The sequence below is a fragment of the Tinamus guttatus genome, unplaced genomic scaffold (genome assembly GCF_059628265.1).
Source record: "Tinamus guttatus ecotype Peru unplaced genomic scaffold, ASM5962826v1 Tinamus_guttatus_pri_ptg000208l, whole genome shotgun sequence".
Taxonomy (NCBI): domain Eukaryota; kingdom Metazoa; phylum Chordata; class Aves; order Tinamiformes; family Tinamidae; genus Tinamus; species Tinamus guttatus.
The window spans coordinates 5976450-6001337 of NW_028288742.1; the positions used below are offsets into that span (position 1 = coordinate 5976450).

The 24888-nt window shown below is 46.5% G+C and overlaps 4 protein-coding genes across 4 annotated transcripts; 2 read left to right on the forward strand and 2 right to left on the reverse strand.

Annotated features, from left to right (window-relative positions):
* Positions 1-1387: 1387 nt before the first annotated feature.
* Positions 1388-8351, reverse strand: LOC148594763 (epoxide hydrolase 1-like). The gene is made up of 7 exons (XM_088524305.1): positions 8122-8351; positions 7112-7292; positions 5843-6073; positions 4964-5093; positions 3927-4141; positions 1836-1944; positions 1388-1511 (listed from the first exon to the last, which is right to left on the reverse strand). Exons 1-7 carry the CDS (start codon positions 8263-8265, stop codon positions 1388-1390), a joined length of 1134 nt encoding a protein of 377 aa, XP_088380431.1. The 5' UTR covers positions 8266-8351.
* Positions 8352-10313: 1962 nt separating this feature from the next.
* On the forward strand, positions 10314-11780 carry LOC148594764 (MAD2L1-binding protein-like). Its single transcript, XM_088524306.1, has 3 exons — positions 10314-10398; positions 10543-10661; positions 11222-11780. Exons 1-3 carry the CDS (start codon positions 10314-10316, stop codon positions 11738-11740), a joined length of 723 nt encoding a protein of 240 aa, XP_088380432.1. The 3' UTR covers positions 11741-11780.
* Positions 11781-14793: 3013 nt separating this feature from the next.
* Positions 14794-23326, reverse strand: LOC148594765 (epoxide hydrolase 1-like). The gene is made up of 7 exons (XM_088524307.1): positions 23298-23326; positions 21138-21345; positions 20130-20310; positions 18861-19091; positions 17985-18114; positions 16948-17162; positions 14794-14966 (listed from the first exon to the last, which is right to left on the reverse strand). Exons 1-7 carry the CDS (start codon positions 23324-23326, stop codon positions 14854-14856), a joined length of 1107 nt encoding a protein of 368 aa, XP_088380433.1. The 3' UTR covers positions 14794-14853.
* LOC148594766 (MAD2L1-binding protein-like) lies at positions 23325-24772 on the forward strand. Its single transcript, XM_088524308.1, has 3 exons — positions 23325-23409; positions 23554-23672; positions 24233-24772. Exons 1-3 carry the CDS (start codon positions 23325-23327, stop codon positions 24761-24763), a joined length of 735 nt encoding a protein of 244 aa, XP_088380434.1. The 3' UTR covers positions 24764-24772.
* Positions 24773-24888: the final 116 nt, after the last annotated feature.

The following is a 24888-nucleotide window of genomic DNA, read 5'->3' on the forward strand; positions in this document are numbered from 1 at the left end:
TTTTAACTTTCTGACCTTTTGGACTAGAATAAGATGATAGGCCTGGAAAGAAGATAGATAAGATGATATTTTGGAACTCGGAGACCACCAGGAGTGCCCTCCCTGCCGTATTATCCACTGTCAGCTCTTGACAAAGATGTAGTGACTGCTAAAGCTAGCAGAGCAATTGCTAAGAGGCTGCCTTGCGTGTGGCTGCCCTCATGAGAGTGTCATCACAGGTCCCCCAAAGGAAATGCAGCTTGGGCATTTCCAAGGTGCAGTGTTTGTTGTGCTCAGGAAAGCAAAGCCCTCTACTTCCCCCCAAATGCATCTTGAAGAATGCTGGTGCTCAAACATTCAAAGAAACTTTTGAACAGAAGCCTGGGTTCTGAGGAACGAGCGGCTAGACCCGCTCTCCTCCCTCTCTTAAAAAGAGTGCAATGTTATTGCATTAAACTGTTTACATATTCTGTTATACTTGAACACAGTGCTGAACTTGAAGAGGGTGCTAGGAATGAGAGAAGACAAGAGGCTTTTTTTCTTATGAAGACCTTTAATCATCAAGTTTAGTAGTTATAATCATTACCATCAGAATAAAATGCTGGCTTCTGTACGTGACTACAGTGGCTTTATTTAATCCTTCCAAGCAGCGCTTCGGGTGGCGGCAGAACAGCCCGCTCTGGTTCTCTGCACGGCTGGACCGCGTGGTCACAGTTGCTCCACCTTCCTGACGAACTGCCTGATGTCTTGGGCCAGAAGCCTTGGTTCCTCAAAGGCAGCAAAATGCCCCCCACGTGGCATGTAAGTGTAACTAACAATGTTCTTTATGCTCTTCTTTGCCCAGGTGCGTGGTGCATGTGCGGCCTCCTCAGGAAAGGCTGCAATCCCAGTGGGGACGTGTACACCGTACCTGAAAAACATTCATTAACTGCATTTTTTAAAAGGCAGTTCCTGGGGAAAGTCTATGAAATTCTACTGGTGTCTGTAATGGCCACAGTGAGTGGGGGAAGTTTCACTACAGCAGCTCGTTTTGTGGCCTGTGCACAGCTGAGGCGCTTCACTTGTGTTTGGGTCTCTCTTTGAGCTTCAGAATCTGTTGTATCTACATATATGTAAAATGGAGCTGACCTTGTACCCCTTCAACTGTAATGTTTAAAGATTCAAACTTGCTTGGTACCTCTATTTTGAACAAAAATGTGTATGAATCTTTTAAAGTATGTTCTCTGTATTGCATTGGCTACAAGGCACCTTATGTGCAAAAGAAAAGTGACCTTTGACTAGACTTACCAAGATAAGAACCTGATTTTTTTAATGAGGATTAGCTTTGTTGCAAGTGATTTAAATGCTTAAACAGGCAAATGTCCAAACTCAGTTTCTCTTGCAAATCTATCCTGAATCTGCCACTTAGTTACCTCTCAAGAATATTTAAATTCTTGACCAAGCCCTCCTTGTAGAAACGCATTGAGGATATGATGGATGATGTCACCCAATAAATCATCACGTTGGTCAAGAGGTCGTCTAGAGAGTATTTGCTGTTGAGAGGAAAAAGAAACACGTGTTGTTGAAAGCTACTTCTCAGTACCCAACAGTGGCTTCATGCACAGAGGTTCTCTTGTTTTCCACTTATTTCGAGCAGCAAGATAAATGGCATCTGTGTGGCTGGAGCAAAACTGCTTGATGCAGAAGCAGTACTTGCAGACAGTCTATTATAATTTAGAACTGCTCCTTGTCATGTGTAATACTTTTGTCTTTAAGAGCCAACTTAAGCTGACAAATCTGTTTTTCCATCTCCTCATTAGTTACCATCACCTTTTCTTTTAAAGAGTCTTCTCATGAAAGAGCATCTGTTTTCTTACCTTTCCAAGCCTCCATCATCCTTTTGAACAAAAGATCTATTAGTCCCGGTAGAGAATTTCTCCAGAATGTATGCAGCAAGCCCCACAGGGGAGTCATTCAATCCACAACCTAATTCCAGAGATAAACAGGACAATTCTTGTACTTGCAAGGCCTTGCAGTACTTCAGTTAAAGCAAAACTGGACTTGTAAGAGTCCTTCAAAGTTTTTCATTGATTGCTAAGCAAAGAGTTTGTTTTATTAGTTCTGCTGTAACTACTTTTCTTCACAAATTTGCCCTAAATGAGCTGAGGCTGTAACTGACAGCACTCCCAACTTGGCTAGTTTCTGTCCCAAAGAGCTTAGGAGTTAAGCAAGTCCTGTCAGGTTCCTGGTGATGCATGGAAGAAGCACCACGTGTAAGTGTTAAACACTAAAATGATTTCAAATAAACTCTTTGACAGCACCGTTCTGGTTAGGATGGATAACCAGGCCCTTGAGTGCTGTTTCATCACCTTCTGTTTTTGAAGGTGAAAAGGGCTGTGCAGCAGATACCTCTGCATGATGTTGAGGAGCATTAGAGCAGACATAAACCTAGCATGTATGTAGGGTATCACCCATGTGTTCTTAACTAAAAACCAGATGGTAATTGGCTCGATAGTGATAGAGACTTGTCTTGGGAAAAGTGCAGTACCCTGTGTACTGTAGTTTTTGTTACAGCACATTATCTCAGGTGTATTTTCATGCCACTTTAGCACTAAGTGGCCTTGTGGAAGACCATGCACAAAAAAGTTATGGTTAATAGTGAACGTGGCTAACCCTTTCCCTGCACTGGCAAGCCCAGAGTGATTTATTATAGGTTCTAAGTTATGTGAATGCTCTGCCTGGCTGTAGGTCAAGCTAAAACACGTTATCTAGTGCATGACCCACCAGCAATAAACCTTTTCAGATCTTCTGAGGCCCTTGTGTGTGCGTGTTTTTTTTTTTTTAATGAGCTTTTCCTCCTCTGTTTAAATTGCTTTGGACTTTGTTGGCATCACTTTTTTATTGGCCGTTCTAATGAACCGGTCACTTCTAACCAACTAGATTTTGCAACTCTCTCCAGTTAGCTTTAGATTAAACCATATCCTGGAAAACTGACAAAATTTTCCTTTAATAGTTAGCTTTTGCTCTAGAGAAATCCAGATTATGTTGAAATGTCCAGGTCCCAGCAGAGATTTTTGTGATGCTCTCCCTGCACTGAAGTCCGAACACTTATTCCTATGCTTAGATTCTTGTGATAAGTATTCATAGATCCAGGATATTAATCCTTTTTTTAAGGCAGTTTAATTTTTTAAGATCTTCTGGAGATATCTTGATAAAAAAAAATTGCTTGAAAATCCAGATATGCTACTGCTCTTTGATTCTGCAGGACTTTGACTTGTGAGATATGATTTCTTTCTAAAAAACCATGTTGACTCTTCCCTGTGACATTATTATTACCAGTGCATCAAGTCTTCGTTCTTTAGAACAGTTCTGCTAGTTTGCCTATCATGGAGACTAGACAAACTGGTCTATATTTTTTCTGCACCTGCCTCCCCTCCACTCTCAGCTCTTAAACTGCTATCTCGTTTACCTCCTACTATTCCTTTGCTATTGAGATCAGGTCAAGCAATGATCTGATCATCAGTTTCCGAGTTATTTTTGAACTTCTCAGGGACTTCCCAGGATGAGGTGCGATTTTTCCTAAGGACTCCACTAGTGCTGCTTCAGGCTGAGACAGCTCCCCTGTCTTTCCTGATGAGGAGTTACTACCCCTGCATTTGGTAACTCTTCTGAGATGGTCATATCTTTCTTGAGACCCCTTCTGTATTGACCTCTGCAGCTCCGGCAGGCCTCCTACTTTCCAAGTACTAAGACTGCATCTGTTTTTCTGCAATTTCACATTGTATTTGTTTATGATTTCTTTTTCTTTTTTTTTTCACCCACTTTGACTTTTAGAGGTTTTGCTTTCAAGGTACATGCTTTGATTAGGTGGCTTTTTGATGAGCTGTTCTTTTGGCTGAGAAAAATCATACACCATTTTAAGAGTCTGAAAAGTAATATCTGCAGAATATCTATCCTGGGTTCATTACCTGCAGTGTCTGGTTTGGTGGCTTGGAGGTGTAAGTATCCAGATTCTCGCAAAAAGGTATAGACGTTCTTCTCGAGAAAAGGGTACATACGTCGAGCATCTTCTCTGGTGAGGCCCACAAGCCATGGTACGTAAGCCCCAATCATCACAGAGATAAACGTCCCCAAACCACGTGCGGAGATGAAGACAAAATTCAGATGAAGCCCTTTCACAGACCTAAAATCAAGTTAATAGAAAGTTAAAAAAAGAGAATTTTTGTTTTCAGATTCTCTAGAATATTATCTGACTGGTGTTTTTTTAGAAGTATTTCACTGAACCAAATACATTAAATATGTTTGTGTTTTTATTATTAAAAAAAAAAAGAAGGAGCTAGAAATAGTACAGTTGGTGCCACCTCCATCCAGCCATGCCATTCATATGTAAATACTAGAAATACTAGATCACACATGGTAGTGCTGCAAAGCACCACTACAGTCCAGAGCTCTGCTTGCAATCTAACAACATTAGGAGCTTTCCCCCTTGATTTGTTTTCTGACTTAAGCATGGTTGTGGTGCACACTTTTCATTAAATGCTAAGCAGTGAGCTATGATGTGATCTTCCAGGGCAGGTATTATGTTTCTTTTTGGGTCAGCCACTTTCAGCTCCACGTTTCAGACAGGGAAGTGCTGTGATGCTACTGTTCAGGTGCTGAGAAAGTGAGCTCCCTCCCTTCCTATCTCCCAGCAAGATTTAAATTTCTTAGTCTCTTTCCTTCCTGACTTTGAATAAGGATTGGCCTTTTCCACTTTTCAAGTCAGAATGCAAGACAGTTTGCTTTCCAGCTAGTGCAGAAGCCAAATGACAGTGAAATGTAGGGAGCCTGGAATGTGAGCCAATATCAATATAAAGAATCTGAGCACAATTGAATGCACAGGGTTGGGGATGTCTCTGGAGGACACAAAGGGGAAGGGATGAGAGGGAGGACGGGGGCTCTGCAGACAGAAGACAGGATAAGAGCTGAAGGCAGCTCCTCTGGTCCAACTGCAGTTGCTACTCACTGTGGCAGCATCTGGGCCATGTTTGTAGTAATTAGAGATCCCCAGTCTCCTCCCTGTAGGTAGTACTCCTTGAAGCCCAGCCTTTTCATCAGCTTGTGAAATATCCGAGCAGCTGCTATGGTGTCAAAGCCTGCAGGTAAAGAGAAAAACTGTACAGGAAACCTTCTGTCCTAACGTGTGTTTGCCGACCAGAGACTGTGGTCTTGACAGGGGCACGTCAGCGTGCTGCGGAATAATGCCGAGGGCACGGAGCACCCGGCTGTCCTCCCTGCCTCCCTGACTACAGGGAACAAGAGACTGTTTAAATTCATTGGGAAGTGGAGAAGGCAGAAGGTAGACCTGGCTTTTAGCTACTCCTGCTGACCAAATGTCCAGAGCAAACCCCAGAGCGAAGGACACCATGACCTTGCCTGTGTCAGTGCAGGGAGCTAGAGACTGTGTGCTGGAGCTTTTAGCTTTTGTGGCTTTTTTGGCTGCAGGAAAGTGCCCTGGGGAAAGGATAACGGCTGTAGAGACTGGCTGGGAGGATGATGGAGTAGGTTGAACCCATCTGTGTGAGGGGCACAAGTCTTCCATTTTCAGAGAGTTTAGCAATTTGTGCAAGATGAGCTGGGAGTCTTTGTCCCACACCAAGGGCACATCCTGATAATATAAGCTTCTCCATCTCCAGTGTTGAGAGGAGCCAGCCATTTCCCATCTCACTGCTACAGAGAAGACACCTGTCTTGTATGTATTAGTGAAGAGTTGAGTTCACAGAACCTGAGAAAACCCAGAATCTGCCCTCCTGCGTTCTCAAACTGCTGTGCTCAAGGGTCCACTGGTGGCAGGAGTGCTACTTCAAAACCCTTGTGAGTCCAGGAGAGCCTTTTCATCACTTACCTTTCTGGTGAGGTGCCTCTGAGAAGCCATAGCCCGGGATGGACGGGCAGATGACCTCAAACACGACGTCGTCCTCACCTAGGCCGTGCTGGGCCGGCTCCGTGAGCAGAGGGATGATCTTGTAGAACTCATAGAAGGAGCCGGGCCAGCCGTGCACCATCAACAGGGGATAAACAGTCTGGCCGGGAGGGACGTGGGGAGGCTTCACGTGGATAAAATGGATATCGATCCCTGACAGGAATTCAAAACAGATAAATGAAAGCTCTGATTTCATCTCAGTTTCTTTTCTGGTCCCTGAAGAAGGAAGGTGGAAAAATTCTAACTGTTTTTTTACAGCAGAAATTATGCCACCAACCACTGAGAAACAGCTGCCTATCTGAAAGGGGATACCGTGCTTCCTACTGTACCCATGTCTGCTCTTTCATATATGAGCAGGGATATGTATCTGAGTCCCAGACATATGAGTCACAAGAGATCACGGATGCCTCTCCTGAGGAAGTGGTTTTATAGAAATAGGTAGAGCTGCTCTTAAATACATAGCATAACCCAGGTACGACACATGCAAAACCCCACACATGATAAAATTGTATGGTTGATTAAAGGCAAAATATGAAAAAGAAAGTTGAATATACAAGTTTTACCTGAAAATCACTTATCTAAAGGCTGACTAAACTTACCTGTCTAAACTAGTATGGGAGAGGGGGAAAGCACCTGGTCTAAGAGTTTGGGTAAATATGGCAATTTTCAAGGGAGGTTTCAAGGTGGTGGCAGAAGAAAATATCACAAGGACGGGTTCAGTGCCAAAGGTACTGTGTTCTGAAGCAGATTGAGTATTATTGCCATTTTTAAATGGTCTAACTCTATACAAAGTTATAAATAATACAACCTACGCTAATGATATTTCATTCATATCATTCAGCTCTATTATGCATAGTGTTATCTTACATATTCTGTTATCTGAAATCACCCTGGCTATCCTCAGTGCATTTCAGAGCCAAGGCTTCCAGAGCACAGGGCCATCTGTCCAGGTTGGTGTTCAGCCTGAACCCCTTGTCCTAAACGTGCCATTCGTAGGGGCAGAGCGAGCAGGGATCTCAGGCCGCTGAGGTGCTACGGGGAAGCGTATCAGAGACTCATAGAATTGTTATGGATGGAAAAGACCTTCAAGATCATCAAGTCCTACTATAAACCCATCACATCTTGCCTGCTAAACTACGTCTCTAAGTGCCTCATCTACAGGACCCACGTGAACTGCAGAGACGCCCTCACCTTCGATGGTGGTTTGGAAATGAGGGTATTTGTTCAGGATCTCCACTTGCTTGCGCCAGTCAAACTGGTTCCTCCAGTAGGCGACCACCTTCTGCAGGTAGTCCGAGTTGAAGCCATAGTGGAAGGCAGCCCCTTCGAGCGGTGGCGTGTAGCGGGCCTGGTCCAGGCGGCGGTGCAGGTCCTGCAGAGAGGAGCACACGCTGCTCTGCGCGGCTGGCCAGGTGCCTGCATGCTCCGAGCACAGGGACACGAGTGCTGGTGGGCAGAGCCTTGCACCTCTGCCGCCTTTTGCTCCATTACCTGATACACTGAGAACCTTGCTAAAGAAGTTGCACGCTCTGCACAGGATCCTCGGTCATTTATGTCATCACTATACTTTTCTATAGGTTACCAGTTTATACAGGGCAGATGGGAGTACTGGGGTCCTACTCTTGCCCTTCTGATATAACTTGCTAACTAGGCTTGTTGTTGCAAGGGAGCTCTCTGGCACTACTGGATGGGAAGAGAGTAAGAAGTGGTTGTCAAAGAGTGGGTATTTCTGCAGCTCAGTCCCAGCTGGCTGAGCTGCCTAATGCTAGTTGGCTGGAGACAGAGATGCTGCGACTCAGTAAGGCTGTATATCTCTACCCTTCCAGGCCTTCCCTCTACTAAAGACCTCTGTGTGCCCCACTGCTCTCCCTAAACCTTCCCACCCTGCTTCACCATCCTCAGACCCTTTACAAAAGTCTGCTGGTTAAAGTGTGGCCTTCTGTCAGGAGCAGCTAGAGGTTGCACATACGACCTGTGATCTTGGAAACAAGATCTCCAGGACAATATGTAGGATCTGAACCCACAGCTGCTTCATAAATGATGGTTGGGAGTGCATCGTCTAATGGTGGTAGGTAACTATATTACAGTACGAGTACTGTGGTGATAGCCCCAAGACATCAAGACCTTCAAGAAGTGAGATGGAGGTGGACTGGCTCCACCTTGCAGCTTTCTGCCCCTCTCCACATCCCGGCCATGGGTACCTGGATTTCTTTGTCAGATGTTTCAATCTGGAAGGGCCGTATTCTTTCATCTTCTTTCAGTTTTTTTTCGCCTGCGCCCCACCATCCATCACCCATTTCAAGAGTCTTGATCTTGCGTCTAGACATCAGCCAACAAACCAGCATCCCTCCAACCCCCAGGGCAGCTGCAGGGACCAGGACTCCATTCTTCTGAGAATATTCAAAAGACCTGTGGAGGTGTAAAATTGTAAAATTCAGCTATGAAAGTGTTGGGGTATTGGGACTATGTGGAGACCTGTATTCACCCTGGTTGGACCTGAGCAGTAAGGAATGGCCAGAAACCCCAAGGAATCAACAAGGGCTGGGGATTGTTGTTACTTCTGAAGATTTGGGGCAGGCGCCCCTCCCAAAAGAACAGTTCCACAAACTCTCACAGTAACATCCCCAAAGCCTCAAGGTTACCTCTAACAGCGCTAATTAGAGGAGCTCCAGTCCATATTGATCATTACTTGCTAATCAAAAGGCTTCCTTAGTCCTCCCCTTGTGAACTAGCAGTCTCCTTCTCTGCAGGGTTTGGGAGGAACAGGACTGAACAGGATACTGGCAAAGACTGGGGTGGTAGCAGTTGGAATGCTGCAAGACAAGAAACTGCAAAGCCATAATGGGCTAAGCAGAAAGGGCAGAGAGAAGGGTCCTCAACCTCTGGAGAGAGAGAGGGGTGTGGGGCCTACCCCTCTCAAAGAGCACGTTATACAGAGCTCCCCTACAGATTCAAACACCTTCTAGGGTAACCCTGGATCTTCACCATTGAGGCCTACAGGTGTCAGGTTGTGTTTTTGATGCTCCTGTTTCTTTTTCAGACAGTCAAGTTTCAGACTTTCTTCAGGGAAAGAAGCTGATTTTAACATGAAGGACATTTCAAAGCTTTTTAGATGTTCGATCAATCAGTGCCATATGCACCTTCCCCTCCCTCTGAGCTGTGTGTGAAGCTCTCCAGCTTCCCCCGAGGATGAGCCTGTTGCAGGAGGCTGTGAGATGTCTGTAAATGAAGACTTTGTTGTTGTCGTCATGCAGCGTAGGGAAAGGACTATGCTGTGCCTCATTGAGGGGTCTGAAGAAAAGTAGAGGCCTCAGCACAGAGCAGCTGCTTCACTCACGTGATCCGGGACCAGATGCTCTCCCTACAAACAGAAAAGAAAAAAGACCATCCTTTCAGCCTGGCAATGTTGAGTGGTACCGATCCCTGGGGACACTGCAAACACTGTTGTCTGCCAGCACCATGTACCGCACAGCCATGGGATCACAGGCAGTTTAGCCACCTGGGTGCATCTGAAAGTTTGCTTCTACTTTTGGATGAGACAGAATGAGAGGTCCTGGCAGCACCAATCCTGCATAAAAGGTGGCATTTCTTTGCCACATTTTAGCTAGGTTAGATTGTTTCCATAACATTTAGAAATCTAGACTCATTAGGAGCAATGAGGAAATGTCTTGGTATCTCATGCCGTGGAAAGCAGCTAATGCTAGGAGCTATTTGGTGTCATAATTAAGATATCTCGAGACAAAACAAAAAGACAAAAAAAAAAAAAAAAGAAAAAACCTCACCTCCCAAAGGACATCAAAGTCCATGATGAAAACCTGAGTCTGCTGGTTGGTTTTTCTTATCCAGTGTCATTTTCCCACTCTGCCCCAGGCAGAGCTTGCAGTGCATCTGGAGCCCCGGGCAGGAGCCGAGGCCGTTTGGTAACTTGCTGTGGAACAGCTCTGGTGTGGAATGTGAGGATCTGTTTCTTTAAAGCACTCCCAGCCAGGGGAGAACAGGGCTCCCAAGAGCAAACAGTGTCGGCCTTCACCTCTTTGGAGGCTGGGCAGATTATACAAGAGGTACTAACACCTCCATGCACTTGCATCCTAGAGCTTAACTAAGCAGAGGCACGAAACCTGGCACCACAGCCATCACCCCAGCCTGGAACTGCCGACAAAACAAGCATGTCGGAGAACCAGCTCTCCGAGTGACACCGTCCAGGATAATCTCTTCCACAGTTATGACTGTGAAAAACCAGTCGGATATTCCCAGCACTTTTCGGCGGCCTGTCTCAGCCTGGGTTACCCTGCAGGGCTCTGTCCCACTCCAGCCCTAGAGGTGCCCCGTGCCCCGTCCCCGGCTCCCGGTGCCGTGGGGCTCTCACCAGGCGTTAGGAAGGACCTCCTGCCACATGTCTGCTCCTTCTCCACTCGTGCAGCTCCGAGCAAAGCAGCCTGCTGTCTCCTCTGCCGACTTCCTCTTTGGCTACGCGCTCAGTGACCACCCACTCCATACCACTTATTAGTGCCACCTATTGCTTACGCGGGTGGTTGCAAATGCAGTTCAGTGAAGTTCAGCAGAGGCAGATGCAAAGTCCTGCGCGGGCAGGGAATCCTGCGCTCCATCCTCTCCCCGCCCAGCCCGGGGAAAGAGCTGCTGCCGCTTGGCCTGCGAGCTGCTCAAGCACGTCCTGCAGCAGCGGCACCAGCTGCCGCTGCCCTACGAGCAGCTCGCCTACTTCTGCCGGCGGGCGGCGCAGGTGGGCGGCGGGGCCGGGCCGGGTGGGCAGCGGCGGCCCATGGCCGGGGTGGCTGCTCCAGCTCCGCAGCTTGGCCCCTACAGCTTCGCTGCGGGTCTGAACTGAGAGGGCTCCGTTCGCTGTTCTGAAGTAGGGCTGGTAGCTGAAGATACCAAACGTTGCTGTTTGACCCTTGCATCCTGCTTTCTGCTTGAAGTAGTTTCTGCTACTCGCTGTTCTACGTCTGTTGCTCACACGAGCCCTCTGGGTGTTGAGTTCCTCTTGATGTGGCTCCAGAGTGGCCTTCCTCATTTGAAAGATGGGGTTTCTAAGCCTGTTGGGTTTTAGTTCTTGTTTGTTTGTTTTTTAAAGTAGCCTGGTGCAGATTGAGGCTCAGCAGCTTGAATCAGAGTGTCCTTTTGTGTTCTCCTCAGAGTTCCTGATTTTACATGGGTCTACCCATATTAAACTAACTTGCCTGACCTTCTTGGAGTAGTATGGAAAGGTTGTGCCCTCTTTTGAGAAGAACGTATTAAGACCTTCTCCTTATTTTTCTCTCTACTTTTCTTCCCACTCCACAGGATGGAGATGTGATTAAGAAGCTGCCCTCCGTGGACATGGCAAGCAAGAGATGCCAGCAGGTGCTGACGGAGCTGGAGGGGGTGCTCCAGCACTTGGAAGCGATGTTCTGTTTGACCCTGGTTCCGCGTGTTCTCATCCTGCTTGGTGGCAATGCCATGAGCCCCAAGGAGCTTTATGAGCTCAACATGGAGGGCGTCTGCGTGGGCAGTGCTGAGGAGAGCCTGCAAACCCCCTTCTGCGTGCGTAAGCTCTTCCACTCGCTCTTCGTTGCGGATGTCTTCAGCGAACTGAAGGTTCTCCCTGTCGTGGGCGCTGTTGTGATGCTTCAGGGACACCGCGACTGGTTCCGGCCCAAGCTCAACTACAAAGTGCCCACCCGAGGAAGGAAACTCACTGTCAACTTGTCCTCCGATGGAGACGTGGGAATAGGTGCCTCATCTCCTCAGGCTGTGGCTCCTGCCTGGGAGGATTACATATGTTTTCAAGCACCAGTGACACTCAAGGGGTTTCATGAATGACTTGGGCTTTCTAGAATTTTAATGAATTATTGAGTAACCTTTTGGTGCTGCTTTGGGTGGTGACCGTTTCGTCCCATGTAATTGCATATTCTTGTCTTTCTGGATCTCTTCTCCAGGTATCTACTATCTTCCTGTAGCTGAACAGTGTTCATCTTGCTGTGAAACAGCTGTAAAATTTTTCCTTGCATGGAACTGATATTGAAAGCAACTGTCTCTAAAGGCACACTTGCATGTTCTTTGGGGACCTGTGGCAGAGGAGATGAAATGTTGTGCTGGGAGTAGAACTTTATTGCAGTGTACTTATTGAGCTGGCAAGTACTGGATACAGTATTTTTCTCAGGAGAGTTTTAATGCAGCAATTCCTCTATCAATAATTACTACTTTAGCAAATTGTTTTTTGACTTTAATGAATGCACATGATTATTAATGCAGTTGGTCTTTCCAGGGTTTACCATAAAGGCTGTAACAATTCTAACCCATTCCACTGCTGGGAAAGGAGATCTTTCCCTGTAGTCTGATCGGATTTGAGCACTCACTGCTTGGCCACTCACTTGATAAAATGAGACTTCCCATTATTCAGCATTGGCTAGTTTATCCTCCAAAGAGCAAGCCTTCTCAGCAACGGGGAGATTTCATACGTAGGCTTGTGAAAAAGAGGTTAAGCTGTCCTGTGGAGGCAGGAAAGCACTTTTGGTGTCTCTCCTAAGAGACAGCCCTGAGAATCAGTTTGTAAGACAGTTCAAACAAGGGCAAGCCATTTTTTATTCTAGTGCTCTGCAGAGGAACGTACGAGTCCTGTGCCATCGTGAGGTTTTATTCTCACTTTTTGAAAGTTCTGTTCTTGCTTGCTTTTACTTCTTACAAATGCTAGAGTCTTGGACTGCAAACCTTGCTGAAACAGGACAGAGACAAGGTGGATGTGATCAAGTTCAACACTACCTTTAACTGTGAAATTCTTCTTCCAAATCAGAATGCCCTGTGTTACCTGCAAATGGAACTTGAGCCCTTTCTTCTGTGCCATGTCTGCTGTCTTGTGCAGAATGGGACAATGAGAGAAACCTTAGAGCACGGTGTTGAACTAATATCCACTGCAGTAGCCTCAAAACAGCTGCTGCATACCTGCAATGCAATGAGTTTAATAGCTCTGGATGTCTTTCCTGTTTGAAACTGCAGGCTACTAGTAGTGAGGTTGCTTGTAGTTTCTTACCAGCACTAAATGTACCCTGGGATAGTAGAAAATCTGTTGAATGGAGGGTAAAGAAAGAAATAACTCTCTGCACTTTTTGTTATTTCTTTTAACTTTCTGACCTTTTGGACTAGAGTAAGATGATAGGACTGGAAAGAAGGTAGATAAGCTGATATATTGGAGCTCGGAGACCACCAGGAGTGCCCTCCCTGCCGTATTATCCACTGTCAGCTCTTGACAAAGATGTAGTGACTGCTAAAGCTAGCAGAGCAATTGCTAAGAAGCTGCCTTGCGTGCGGCTGCCCTCATGAGAGTGTCATCACAGGTCCCCCGAAGGAAATGCAGCTTGGGCATTTCCAAGGTGCAGTGTTTGTTGTGCTCAGGAAAGCCAAGCCCTCTACTTCCCCCCAAATGCATCTTGAAGAATGCTGGTGCTCAAACATTCAAAGAAACTTTTGAACAGAAGCCTGGATTCTGAGGAACAAGCGGCTCTCCTCCCTCTCTTAAAGAGTGCAATGGTATTGCATTAAACTGTTTACATATTCTGTTATACTTGAACACAGTGCTGAACTTGAAGAGGGTGCTAGGAATGAGAGAAGACAAGAGGCTTTTTTTCTTATGAAGACCTTTAATCATCAAGTTTAGTAGTTATAATCATTACCATCAGAATAAAATGCTGGCTTCTGTACGTGACTACAGTGGCTTTATTTAATCCTTCCAAGCAGCGCTTCGGGTGGCGGCAGAACAGCCCGCTCTGGTTCTCTGCACGGCTGGACCGCGTGGTCACAGTTGCTCCACCTTCCTGACGAACTGCCTGATGTCTTGGGCCAGAAGCCTTGGTTCCTCAAAGGCAGCAAAATGCCCCCCACGTGGCATGTAAGTGTAACTAACAATGTTCTTTATGCTCTTCTTTGCCCAGGTGCGTGGTGCATGTGCGGCCTCCTCAGGAAAGGCTGCAATCCCAGTGGGGACGTGTACACCGTACCTGAAAAACATTCATTAACTGCATTTTTTAAAAGGCAGTTCCTGGGGAAAGTCTATGAAATTCTACTGGTGTCTGTAATGGCCACAGTGAGTGGGGGAAGTTTCACTACAGCAGCTCGTTTTGTGGCCTGTGCACAGCTGAGGCGCTTCACTTGTGTTTGGGTCTCTCTTTGAGCTTCAGAATCTGTTGTATCTACATATATGTAAAATGGAGCTGACCTTGTACCCCTTCAACTGTAATGTTTAAAGATTCAAACTTGCTTGGTACCTCTATTTTGAACAAAAATGTGTATGAATCTTTTAAAGTATGTTCTCTGTATTGCATTGGCTACAAGGCACCTTATGTGCAAAAGAAAAGTGACCTTTGACTAGACTTACCAAGATAAGAACCTGATTTTTTTAATGAGGATTAGCTTTGTTGCAAGTGATTTAAATGCTTAAACAGGCAAATGTCCAAACTCAGTTTCTCTTGCAAATCTATCCTGAATCTGCCACTTAGTTACCTCTCAAGAATATTTAAATTCTTGACCAAGCCCTCCTTGTAGAAACGCATTGAGGATATGATGGATGATGTCACCCAATAAATCATCACGTTGGTCAAGAGGTCGTCTAGAGAGTATTTGCTGTTGAGAGGAAAAAGAAACACGTGTTGTTGAAAGCTACTTCTCAGTACCCAACAGTGGCTTCATGCACAGAGGTTCTCTTGTTTTCCACTTATTTCGAGCAGCAAGATAAATGGCATCTGTGTGGCTGGAGCAAAACTGCTTGATGCAGAAGCAGTACTTGCAGACAGTCTATTATAATTTAGAACTGCTCCTTGTCATGTGTAATACTTTTGTCTTTAAGAGCCAACTTAAGCTGACAAATCTGTTTTTCCATCTCCTCATTAGTTACCATCACCTTTTCTTTTAAAGAGTCTTCTCATGAAAGAGCATCTGTTTTCTTACCTTTCCAAGCCTCCATCATCCTTTTGAACAAAAGATCTATTAGTCCCGGTAGAGAATTTCTCCAGAATGTATGCAGCAAGCCCCACAGGGGAGTCATTCAATCCACAACCTAATTCCAGAGATAAACAGGACAATTCTTGTACTTGCAAGGCCTTGCAGTACTTCAGTTAAAGCAAAACTGGACTTGTCAGAGTCCTTCAAAGTTTTTCATTGATTGCTAAGCAAAGAGTTTGTTTTATTAGTTCTGCTGTAACTACTTTTCTTCACAAATTTGCCCTAAATGAGCTGAGGCTGTAACTGACAGCACTCCCAACTTGGCTAGTTTCTGTCCCAAAGAGCTTAGGAGTTAAGCAAGTCCTGTCAGGTTCCTGGTGATGCATGGAAGAAGCACCACGTATAAGTGTTAAACACTAAAATGATTTCAAATAAACTCTTTGAGAGCACCGTTCTGGTTAGGATGGATAACCAGGCCCTTGAGTGCTGTTTCATCACCTTCTGTTTTTGAAGGTGAAAAGGGCTGTGCAGCAGATACCTCTGCATGATGTTGAGGAGCATTAGAGCAGACATAAACCTAGCATGTATGCAGGGTATCACCCATGTGTTCTTAACTAAAAACCAGATAGTAATTGGCTCAATAGTGATAGAGACTTGTCTTGGAAAAAGTGCAGTACCTGTGTACTGTAGTTTTTGTTACAGCACATTATCTCAGGTGTATTTTCATGCCACTTTAGCACTGAGTGGCCTTGTGGAAGACCATGCACAAAAAAGTTATGGTTAATAGTGAACGTGGCTAACCCTTTCCCTGCACTGGCAAGCCCAGAGTGATTTATTATAGGTTCTAAGTTATGTGAAGGCTCTGCCTGGCTGTAGGTCAAGCTAAAACACGTTATCTAGTGCATGACCCACCAGCAATAAACCTTTTCAGATCTTCTGAGGCCCTTGTGTGTGCGTGTTTTTTTTTTTTTTAATGAGCTTTTCCTCCTCTGTTTAAATTGCTTTGGACTTTGTTGGCATCACTTTTTTATTGGCCGTTCTAATGAACCGGTCACTTCTAATCAACTAGATTTTGCAACTCTCTCCAGTTAGCTTTAGATTAAACCATATCCTGGAAACCTGACAAAATTTTCCTTTAATAGTTAGCTTTTGCTCTAGAGAAATCCAGATTATGTTGAAATGTCCAGGTCCCAGCAGAGATTTTTGTGATGCTCTCCCTGCACTGAAGTCCGAACACTTATTCCTATGCTTAGATTCTTGTGATAAGTATTCATAGATCCAGGATATTAATCCTTTTTTTAAGGCAGTTTAATTTTTTAAGATCTTCTGGAGATATCTTGATAAAAAAAAATTGCTTGAAAATCCAGATATGCTACTGCTCTTTGATTCTGCAGGACTTTGACTTGTGAGATATGATTTCTTTCTAAAAAACCATGTTGACTCTTCCCTGTGACATTATTATTACCAGTGCATCAAGTCTTCGTTCTTTAGAACAGTTCTGCTAGTTTGCCTATCATGGAGACTAGACAAACTGGTCTATATTTTTTCTGCACCTGCCTCCCCTCCACTCTCAGCTCTTAAACTGCTATCTCGTTTACCTCCTACTATTCCTTTGCTATTGAGATCAGGTCAAGCAATGATCTGATCATCAGTTTCCGAGTTATTTTTGAACTTCTCAGGGACTTCCCAGGATGAGGTGCGATTTTTCCTAAGGACTCCACTAGTGCTGCTTCAGGCTGAGACAGCTCCCCTGTCTTTCCTGATGAGGAGTTACTACCCCTACATTTGGTAACTCTTCTGAGATGGTCATATCTTTCTTGAGACCCCTTCTGTATTGACCTCTGCAGCTCCGGCAGGCCTCCTACTTTCCAAGTACTAAGACTGCATCTGTTTTTCTGCAATTTCACATTGTATTTGTTTATGATTTCTTTTTCTTTTTTTTTCACCCACTTTGACTTTTAGAGGTTTTGCTTTCAAGGTACATGCTTTGATTAGGTGGCTTTTTGATGAGCTGTTCTTTTGGCTGAGAAAAGTCATACACCATGTTAAGAGTCTGAAAAGTAATATCTGCAGAATATCTATCATGGGTTCATTACCTGCAGTGTCTGGTTTGGTGGCTTGGAGGTGTAAGTATCCAGATTCTCGCAAAAAGGTATAGACGTTCTTCTCGAGAAAAGGGTACATACGTCGAGCATCTTCTCTGGTGAGGCCCACAAGCCATGGTACGTAAGCCCCAATCATCACAGAGATAAACGTCCCCAAACCACGTGCGGTGATGAAGACAAAATTCAGATGAAGCCCTTTCACAGACCTAAAATCAAGTTAATAGAAAGTTAAAAAAAGAGAATTTTTGTTTTCAGATTCTCTAGAATATTATCTGACTGGTGTTTTTTTAGAAGTATTTCACTGAACCAAATACATTAAATATGTTTGTGTTTTTATTATTAAAAAAAAAAAGAAGGAGCTAGAAATAGTACAGTTGGTGCCACCTCCATCCAGCCATGCCATTCATATGTAAATACTAGAAATACTAGATCACACATGGTAGTGCTGCAAAGCACCACTACAGTCCAGAGCTCTGCTTGCAATCTAACAACATTAGGAGCTTTCCCCCTTGATTTGTTTTCTGACTTAAGCATGGTTGTGGTGCACACTTTTCATTAAATGCTAAGCAGTGAGCTATGATGTGATCTTCCAGGGCAGGTATTATGTTTCTTTTTGGGTCAGCCACTTTCAGCTCCACGTTTCAGACAGGGAAGTGCTGTGATGCTACTGTTCAGGTGCTGAGAAAGTGAGCTCCCTCCCTTCCTATCTCCCAGCAAGATTTAAATTTCTTAGTCTCTTTCCTTCCTGACTTTGAATAAGGATTGGCCTTTTCCACTTTTCAAGTCAGAATGCAAGACAGTTTGCTTTCCAGCTAGTGCAGAAGCCAAATGACAGTGAAATGTAGGGAGCCTGGAATGTGAGCCAATATCAATATAAAGAATCTGAGCACAATTGAATGCATAGGGTTGGGGATGTCTCTGGAGGACACAAAGGGGAAGGGATGAGAGGGAGAACGGGGGCTCTGCAGACATAAGGCAGGATAAGAGCTGAAGGCAGCTCCTCTGGTCCAACTGCAGTTGCTACTCACTGTGGCAGCATCTGGGCCATGTTTGTAGTAATTAGAGATCCCCAATCTCCTCCCTGTAGGTAGTACTCCTTGAAGCCCAGCCTTTTCATCAGCTTGTGAAATATCCGAGCAGCTGCTATGGAGTCAAAGCCTGCAGGTAAAGAGAAAAACTGTACAGGAAACCTGTCCTAACGTGTGTTTGCCAACCAGAGACTGTGGTCTTGACAGGGGCACGTCAGCGTGCTGCGGAATAATGCCGAGGGCACGGAGCACCCGGCTGTCCTCCCTGCCTCCCTGACTACAGGGAACAAGAGACTGTTTAAATTCATTGGGAAGTGGAGAAGGCAGAAGGTAGACCTGGCTTTTAGCTACTCCTGCTGACCAAATGTCCAGAGCAAACCCCAGAGCGAAGGACACCATGACCTTGCCTGTGTCAGTGCAGGGAGCTAGAGACTGTGTGCTGGAGCTTTTACCTTTTGTGGCTTTTTTGGCTGCAGGAAAGTGCCCTGGGGAAAGGATAACGGCTGTAGAGACTGGCTGGGAGGATGATGGAGTAGGTTGAACCCATCTGTGTGAGGGGCACAAGTCTTCCATTTTCAGAGAGTTTAGCAATTTGTGCAAGATGAGCTGGGAGTCTTTGTCCCACACCAAGGGCACATCCTGATAATATAAGCTTCTCCATCTCCAGTGTTGAGAGGAGCCAGCCATTTCCCATCTCACTGCTACAGAGAAGACACCTGTCTTGTATGTATTAGTGAAGAGTTGAGTTCACAGAACGTGAGAAAACCCAGAATCTGCCCTTCTGCGTTCTCAAACTGCTGTGCTCAAGGGTCCACTGGTGGCAGGGGTGCTACTTCAAAACCCTTGTGAGTCCAGGAGAGCCTTTTCATCACTTACCTTTCTGGTGAGGTGCCTCTGAGAAGCCATAGCCCGGGATGGACGGGCAGATGACCTCAAACACGACGTCGTCCTCACCTAGGCCGTGCTGGGCCGGCTCCGTGAGCAGAGGGATGATCTTGTAGAACTCATAGAAGGAGCCGGGCCAGCCGTGCACCATCAACAGGGGATAAACAGTCTGGCCGGGAGGGACGTGGGGAGGCTTCACGTGGATAAAATGGATATCGATCCCTGACAGGAATTCAAAACAGATAAATGAAAGCTCTGATTTCATCTCAGTTTCTTTTCTGGTCCCTGAAGAAGGAAGGTGGAAATATTCTAACTGTTTTTTTACAGCAGAAATTATGCCACCAACCACTGAGAAACAGCTGCCTATCTGAAAGGGGATACCGTGCTTCCTACTGTACCCATGTCTGCTCTTTCATATATGAGCAGGGATATGTATCTGAGTCCCAGACATATGGGTCACAAGAGATCACGGATGCCTCTCCTGAAGAAGTGGTTATATAGAAATAGGTAGAGCTGCTCTTAAATACATAGCATAACCCAGGTACGACACATGCAAAACCCCACACATGATAAAATTGTATGGTTGATTAAAGGCAAAATATGAAAAAGAAAGTTGAATATACAAGTTTTACCTGAAAATCACTTATCTAAAGGCTGACTAAACTTACCTGTCTAAACTAGTATGGGAGAGGGGGAAAGCACCTGGTCTAAGAGTTTGGGTAAATATGGCAATTTTCAAGGGAGGTTTCAAGGTGGTGGCAGAAGAAAATATCACAAGGACGGGTTCAGTGCCAAAGGTACTGTGTTCTGAAGCAGATTGAGTATTATTGCCATTTTTAAATGGTCTAACTCTATACAAAGTTATAAATAATACAACCTACGCTAATGATATTTCATTCATATCATTCAGCTCTATTATGCATAGTGTTATCTTACATATTCTGTTATCTGAAATCACCCTGGCTATCCTCAGTGCATTTCAGAGCCAAGGCTTCCAGAGCACAGGGCCATCTGTCCAGGTTGGTGTTCAGCCTGAACCCCTTGTCCTAAACGTGCCATTCGTAGGGGCAGAGCGAGCAGGGATCTCAGGCCGCTGAGGTGCTACGGGGAAGCGTATCAGAGACTCATAGAATTGTTATGGATGGAAAAGACCTTCAAGATCATCAAGTCCTACTATAAACCCATCACATCTTGCCTGCTAAACTACGTCTCTAAGTGCCTCATCTCCAGGACCCACGTGAACTGCAGAGACGCCCTCACCTTCGATGGTGGTTTGGAAATGAGGGTATTTGTTCAGGATCTCCACTTGCTTGCGCCAGTCAAACTGGTTCCTCCAGTAGGCGACCACCTTCTGCAGGTAGTCCGAGTTGAAGCCATAGTGGAAGGCAGCCCCTTCGAGCGGCGGCGTGTAGCGGGCCTGGTCCAGGCGGCGGTGCAGGTCCTGCAGAGAGGAGCACACGCTGCTCTGCGCGGCTGGCCAGGTGCCTGCATGCTCCGAGCACAGGGACACGAGTGCTGGTGGGCAGAGCCTTGCACCTCTGCCGCCTTTTGCTCCATTACCTGATACACTGAGAACCTTGCTAAAGAAGTTGCACGCTCTGCACAGGATCCTCGGTCATTTATGTCATCACTATACTTTTCTATAGGTTACCAGTTTATACAGGGCAGATGGGAGTACTGGGGTCCTACTCTTGCCCTTCTGATAACATGCTAACTAGGCTTGTTGTTGCAAGGGAGCTCTCTGGCACTACTGGATGGGAAGAGAGTAAGAAGTGGTTATCAAAGAGTGGGTATTTCTGCAGCTCAGTCCCAGCTGGCTGAGCTGCCTAATGCTAGTTGGCTGGAGACAGAGATGCTGCGACTCAGTAAGGCTGTATATCTCTACCCTTCCAGGCCTTCCCTCTACTAAAGACCTCTGTGTGCCCCACTGCTCTCCCTAAACCTTCCCACCCTGCTTCACCATCCTCAGACCCTTTACAAAAGTCTGCTGGTTAAAGTGTGGCCTTCTGTCAGGAGCAGCTAGAGGTTGCACATACGACCTGTGATCTTGGAAACAAGATCTCCAGGACAATATGTAGGATCTGAACCCACAGCTGCTTCATAAATGATGGTTGGGAGTGCATCGTCTAATGGTGGTAGGTAACTATATTACAGTACGAGTACTGTGGTGATAGCCCCAAGACATCAAGACCTTCAAGAAGTGAGATGGAGGTGGACTGGCTCCACCTTGCAGCTTTCTGCCCCTCTCCACATCCCGGCCATGGGTACCTGGATTTCTTTGTCAGATGTTTCAATCTGGAAGGGCCGTATTCTTTCATCTTCTTTCAGTTTTTTTTCGCCTGCGCCCCACCATCCATCACCCATTTCAAGAGTCTTGATCTTGCGTCTAGACATCAGCCAACAAACCAGCATCCCTCCAACCCCCAGGGCAGCTGCAGGGACCAGGACTCCATTCTTCTGAGAATATTCAAAAGACCTGTGGAGGTGTAAAATTGTAAAATTCAACTATGAAAGTGTTGGGGTATTGGGACTATGTGGAGACCTGTATTCACCCTGGTTGGACCTGAGCAGGAAGGAATGGCCAGAAGCCCCAAGGAATCAACAAGGGCTGGGGATTGTTGTTACTTCTGAAGATTTGGGGCAGGCGCCCCTCCCAAAAGAACAGTTCCACAAACTCTCACAGTAACATCCCCAAAGCCTCAAGGTTACCTCTAACAGCGCTAATTAGAGGAGCTCCAGTCCATATTGATCATTACTTGCTAATCAAAAGGCTTCCTTAGTCCTCCCCTTGTGAACTAGCAGTCTCCTTCTCTGCAGGGTGTTTGGGGGGAACAGGACTGAACAGGATACTGGCAAAGACTGGGGTGGTAGCAGTTGGAATGCTGCAAGACAAGAAACTGTAAAGCCAGAATGGGCTAAGCAGAAAGGGCAGAGAGAAGGGTCCTCAACCTCTGGAGAGAGAGAGGGGTGTGGGGCCTACCCCTCTCAAAGAGCACGTTATACAGAGCTCCCCTACAGATTCAAACATCTTCTAGGGTAACCCTGGATCTTCACCATTGAGGCCTACAGGTGTCAGGTTGTGTTTTTGATGCTCCTGTTTCTTTTTCAGACAGTCAAGTTTCAGACTTTCTTCAGGGAAAGAAGCTGATTTTAACATGAAGGACATTTCAAAGCTTTTTAGATGCTCGATCAATCAGTGCCATATGCACCTTCGCCTCCCTCTGAGCTGTGTGTGAAGCTCTCCAGCTTCCCCCGAGGATGAGCCTGTTGCAGGAGGCTGTGAGATGTCTGTAAATGAAGACTTTGTTGTTGTCGTCATGCAGCGTAGGGAAAGGACTATGCTGTGCCTCATTGAGGGGTCTGAAGAAAAGTAGAGGCCTCAGCACAGAGCAGCTGCTTCACTCACGTGATCCGGGACCAGATGCTCTCCCTACAAACAGAAAAGAAAAAAGACCATCCTTTCAGCCTGGCAATGTTGAGTGGTACCGATCCCTGGGGACACTGCAAACACTGTTGTCTGCCAGCACCATGTACCGCACAGCCATGGGATCACAGGCAGTTTAGCCACCTGGGTGCATCTGAAAGTTTGCTTCTACTTTTGGATGAGACAGAATGAGAGGTCCTGGCAGCACCAATCCTGCATAAAAGGCGGCATTTCTTTGCCACATTTTAGCTAGGTTAGATTGTTTCCATAACATTTAGAAATCTAGACTCATTAGGAGCAATGAGGAAATGTCTTGGTATCTCATGCCGTGGAAAGCAGCTAATGCTAGGAGCTATTTGGTGTCATAATTAAGATATCTCGAGACAAAACAAAAAGACAAAAAAAAAAAAAAGAAAAAACCTCACCTCCCAAAGGACATCAAAGTCCATGATGAAAACCTGAGTCTGCTGGTTGGATTTTCTCATCTAGTGTCATTTTCCCACTCTGCCCCAGGCAGAGCTTGCACTGCATCTGGAGCCCCAGGCAGGAGCCGAGGCCATTTGGTAACTCGCTGTGGAACAGCTCTGGTGTGGAATGTGAGGATCTGTTTCTTTAAAGCGCTCCCAGCCAGGGGAGAACAGGGCTCCCAAGAGCAAACAGTGTCGGCCTCCACTTCTTTGGAGGCAGATTATACAAGAGGTACTAACACCTCCCTGCACTTGCATCCTAGAGCTTAGCTAAGCAGAGGCACGAAACCTGGCACTATGGCCATCACCCCAGCCTGGAACTGCCGACAAAACAAGCATGTCAGAGAACCAGCTCTCCGAGTGACACCGTCCAGGATAATCTCTTCCACAGTTACGACTGTGAAAAACCAGTCGGATATTCCCAGCACTTTGCGGCGGCCTGTCTCAGCCTGGGTTACCCTGCAGGGCTCTGTCCCACCCCAGCCCTAGAGGTGCCCCGTGCCCCGTCCCCGGCTCCCGGTGCCGTGGGGCTCTCACCAGGCGTTAGGAAGGACCTCCTGCCACATGTCTGCTCCTTCTCCACTCGTGCAGCTCCGAGCAAAGCAGCCTGCTGTCTCCTCTGCCGACTTCCTCTTTGGCTACGCGCTCAGTGACCACCCACTCCATACCACTTATTAGTGCCACCTATTGCTCACGCGGGTGGTTGCAAATGCAGTTCAGTGAAGTTCAGCAGAGGCAGATGCAAAGTCCTGCGCGGGCAGGGAATCCTGCGCTCCGTCCTCTCCCCGCCCAGCCCGGGGAAAGAGCTGCTGCCGCTTGGCCTGCGAGCTGCTCAAGCACGTCCTGCAGCAGCGGCACCAGCTGCCGCTGCCCTACGAGCAGCTCGCCTACTTCTGTCGGCGGGCGGCGCAGGCGGGCGGCGGGGCCGGGCCGGGTGGGCAGCGGCGGCCCATGGCCGGGGTGGCTGCTCCAGCTCCACAGCTTGGACCCTACGGCTTCGCTGCGGGTCTGAACTGAGAGGGCTCCGTTCGCTGTTCTGAAGTAGGGCTGGTAGCTGAAGATACCAAACGTTGCTGTTTGACCCTTGCATCCTGCTTTCTGCTTGAAGTAGTTTCTGCTACTCGCTGTTCTACGTCTGTTGCTCACATGAGCCCTCTGGGTGTTGTGTTCCTCTTGATGTGGCTCCAGAGTGGTTTCCCTCATTTGAAAGATGGGGTTTCTAAGCCTGTTGGGTTTTTGTTCTTGTTTGTTTGTTTTTTAAAGTAGCCTGGTGCAGATTGAAGCTCAGCAGCTTGAATCAGAGTGTCCTTTTGTGTTCTCCTCAGAGTTCCTGATTTTACATGGGTCTACCCATATTAAACTAACTTGCCTGACCTTCTTGGAGTAGTATGGAAAGGTTGTGCCCTCTTTTGAGAAGAACGTATTAAGACCTTCTCCTTATTTTTCTCTCTACTTTTCTTCCCACCCCACAGGATGGAGATGTGATTAAGAAGCTGCCCTCCGTGGACATGGCAAGCAAGAGATGCCAGCAGGTGCTGACGGAGCTGGAGGGGTTGCTCCAGCACTTGGAAGCGATGTTCCGTCTGACCATGGTTCCGCGTGTTCTCATCCTGCTTGGTGGCAATGCCATGAGCCCCAAGGAGCTTTATGAGCTCAACTTGGAGGGCGTCTGCGTGGGCAGCGCTGAGGAGAGCCTGCAAACCCCCTTCTGCGTGCGTAAGCTCTTCCACTCGCTCTTCGTTGCGGATGTCTTCAGCGAACTGAAGGTTCTCCCTGTCGTGGGTGCTGTTGTGATGCTTCAGGGACACCGCGACTGTGGTGCTGACTGGTTCCAGCCCAAGCTCAACTACAAAGTGCCCACCCGAGGAAGGAAACTCATTGTCAACTTGTCCTCCGATGGAGACGTGGGAATAGGTGCCTCATCTCCTCAGGCTGTGGCTCCTGCCTGGGAGGATTACATATGGTTTCAAGCACCAGTGACACTCAAGGGGTTTCATGAATGACTTGGGCTTTCTAGAATTTTAATGAATTATTGAGTAACCTTTTGGTGCTGCTTTGGGTGGTGACCGTTTCGTCCCATGTAATTGCATATTCTTGTCTTTCTGGATCTCTTCTCCAGGGCATCTAC

Bases quoted from the DNA above. Each gene is read 5' to 3' on its own strand.
- LOC148594764 (XM_088524306.1), top strand. From the start codon at position 10,314: ATGTCTGCTCCTTCTCCACTCGTGCAGCTCCGAGCAAAGCAGCCTGCT. The intron at 10,399-10,542 runs GTGACCACCCAC...CTCCCCGCCCAG, and splicing joins CCTCTTTGGCTACGCGCTCA to CCCGGGGAAAGAGCTGCTGC. The intron at 10,662-11,221 runs GTGGGCGGCGGG...CCCACTCCACAG, and splicing joins TCTGCCGGCGGGCGGCGCAG to GATGGAGATGTGATTAAGAA.
- LOC148594766 (XM_088524308.1), top strand. From the start codon at position 23,325: ATGTCTGCTCCTTCTCCACTCGTGCAGCTCCGAGCAAAGCAGCCTGCT. The intron at 23,410-23,553 runs GTGACCACCCAC...CTCCCCGCCCAG, and splicing joins CCTCTTTGGCTACGCGCTCA to CCCGGGGAAAGAGCTGCTGC. The intron at 23,673-24,232 runs GCGGGCGGCGGG...CCCACCCCACAG, and splicing joins TCTGTCGGCGGGCGGCGCAG to GATGGAGATGTGATTAAGAA.
- LOC148594763 (XM_088524305.1), bottom strand. From the start codon at position 8,265: ATGCTGGTTTGTTGGCTGATGTCTAGACGCAAGATCAAGACTCTTGAA. The intron at 6,074-7,111 runs GTGAGGGCGTCT...AATTCCTGTCAG, and splicing joins TTTCCAAACCACCATCGAAG to GGATCGATATCCATTTTATC. The intron at 1,945-3,926 runs GTAATGAACCCA...CTCTGGAATTAG, and splicing joins CACCAAACCAGACACTGCAG to GTTGTGGATTGAATGACTCC.
- LOC148594765 (XM_088524307.1), bottom strand. From the start codon at position 23,326: ATGTGGCAGGAGGTCCTTCCTAACGCCTG. The intron at 19,092-20,129 runs GTGAGGGCGTCT...AATTCCTGTCAG, and splicing joins TTTCCAAACCACCATCGAAG to GGATCGATATCCATTTTATC. The intron at 17,163-17,984 runs GTGAGTAGCAAC...ACTTGATTTTAG, and splicing joins ATGGCCCAGATGCTGCCACA to GTCTGTGAAAGGGCTTCATC.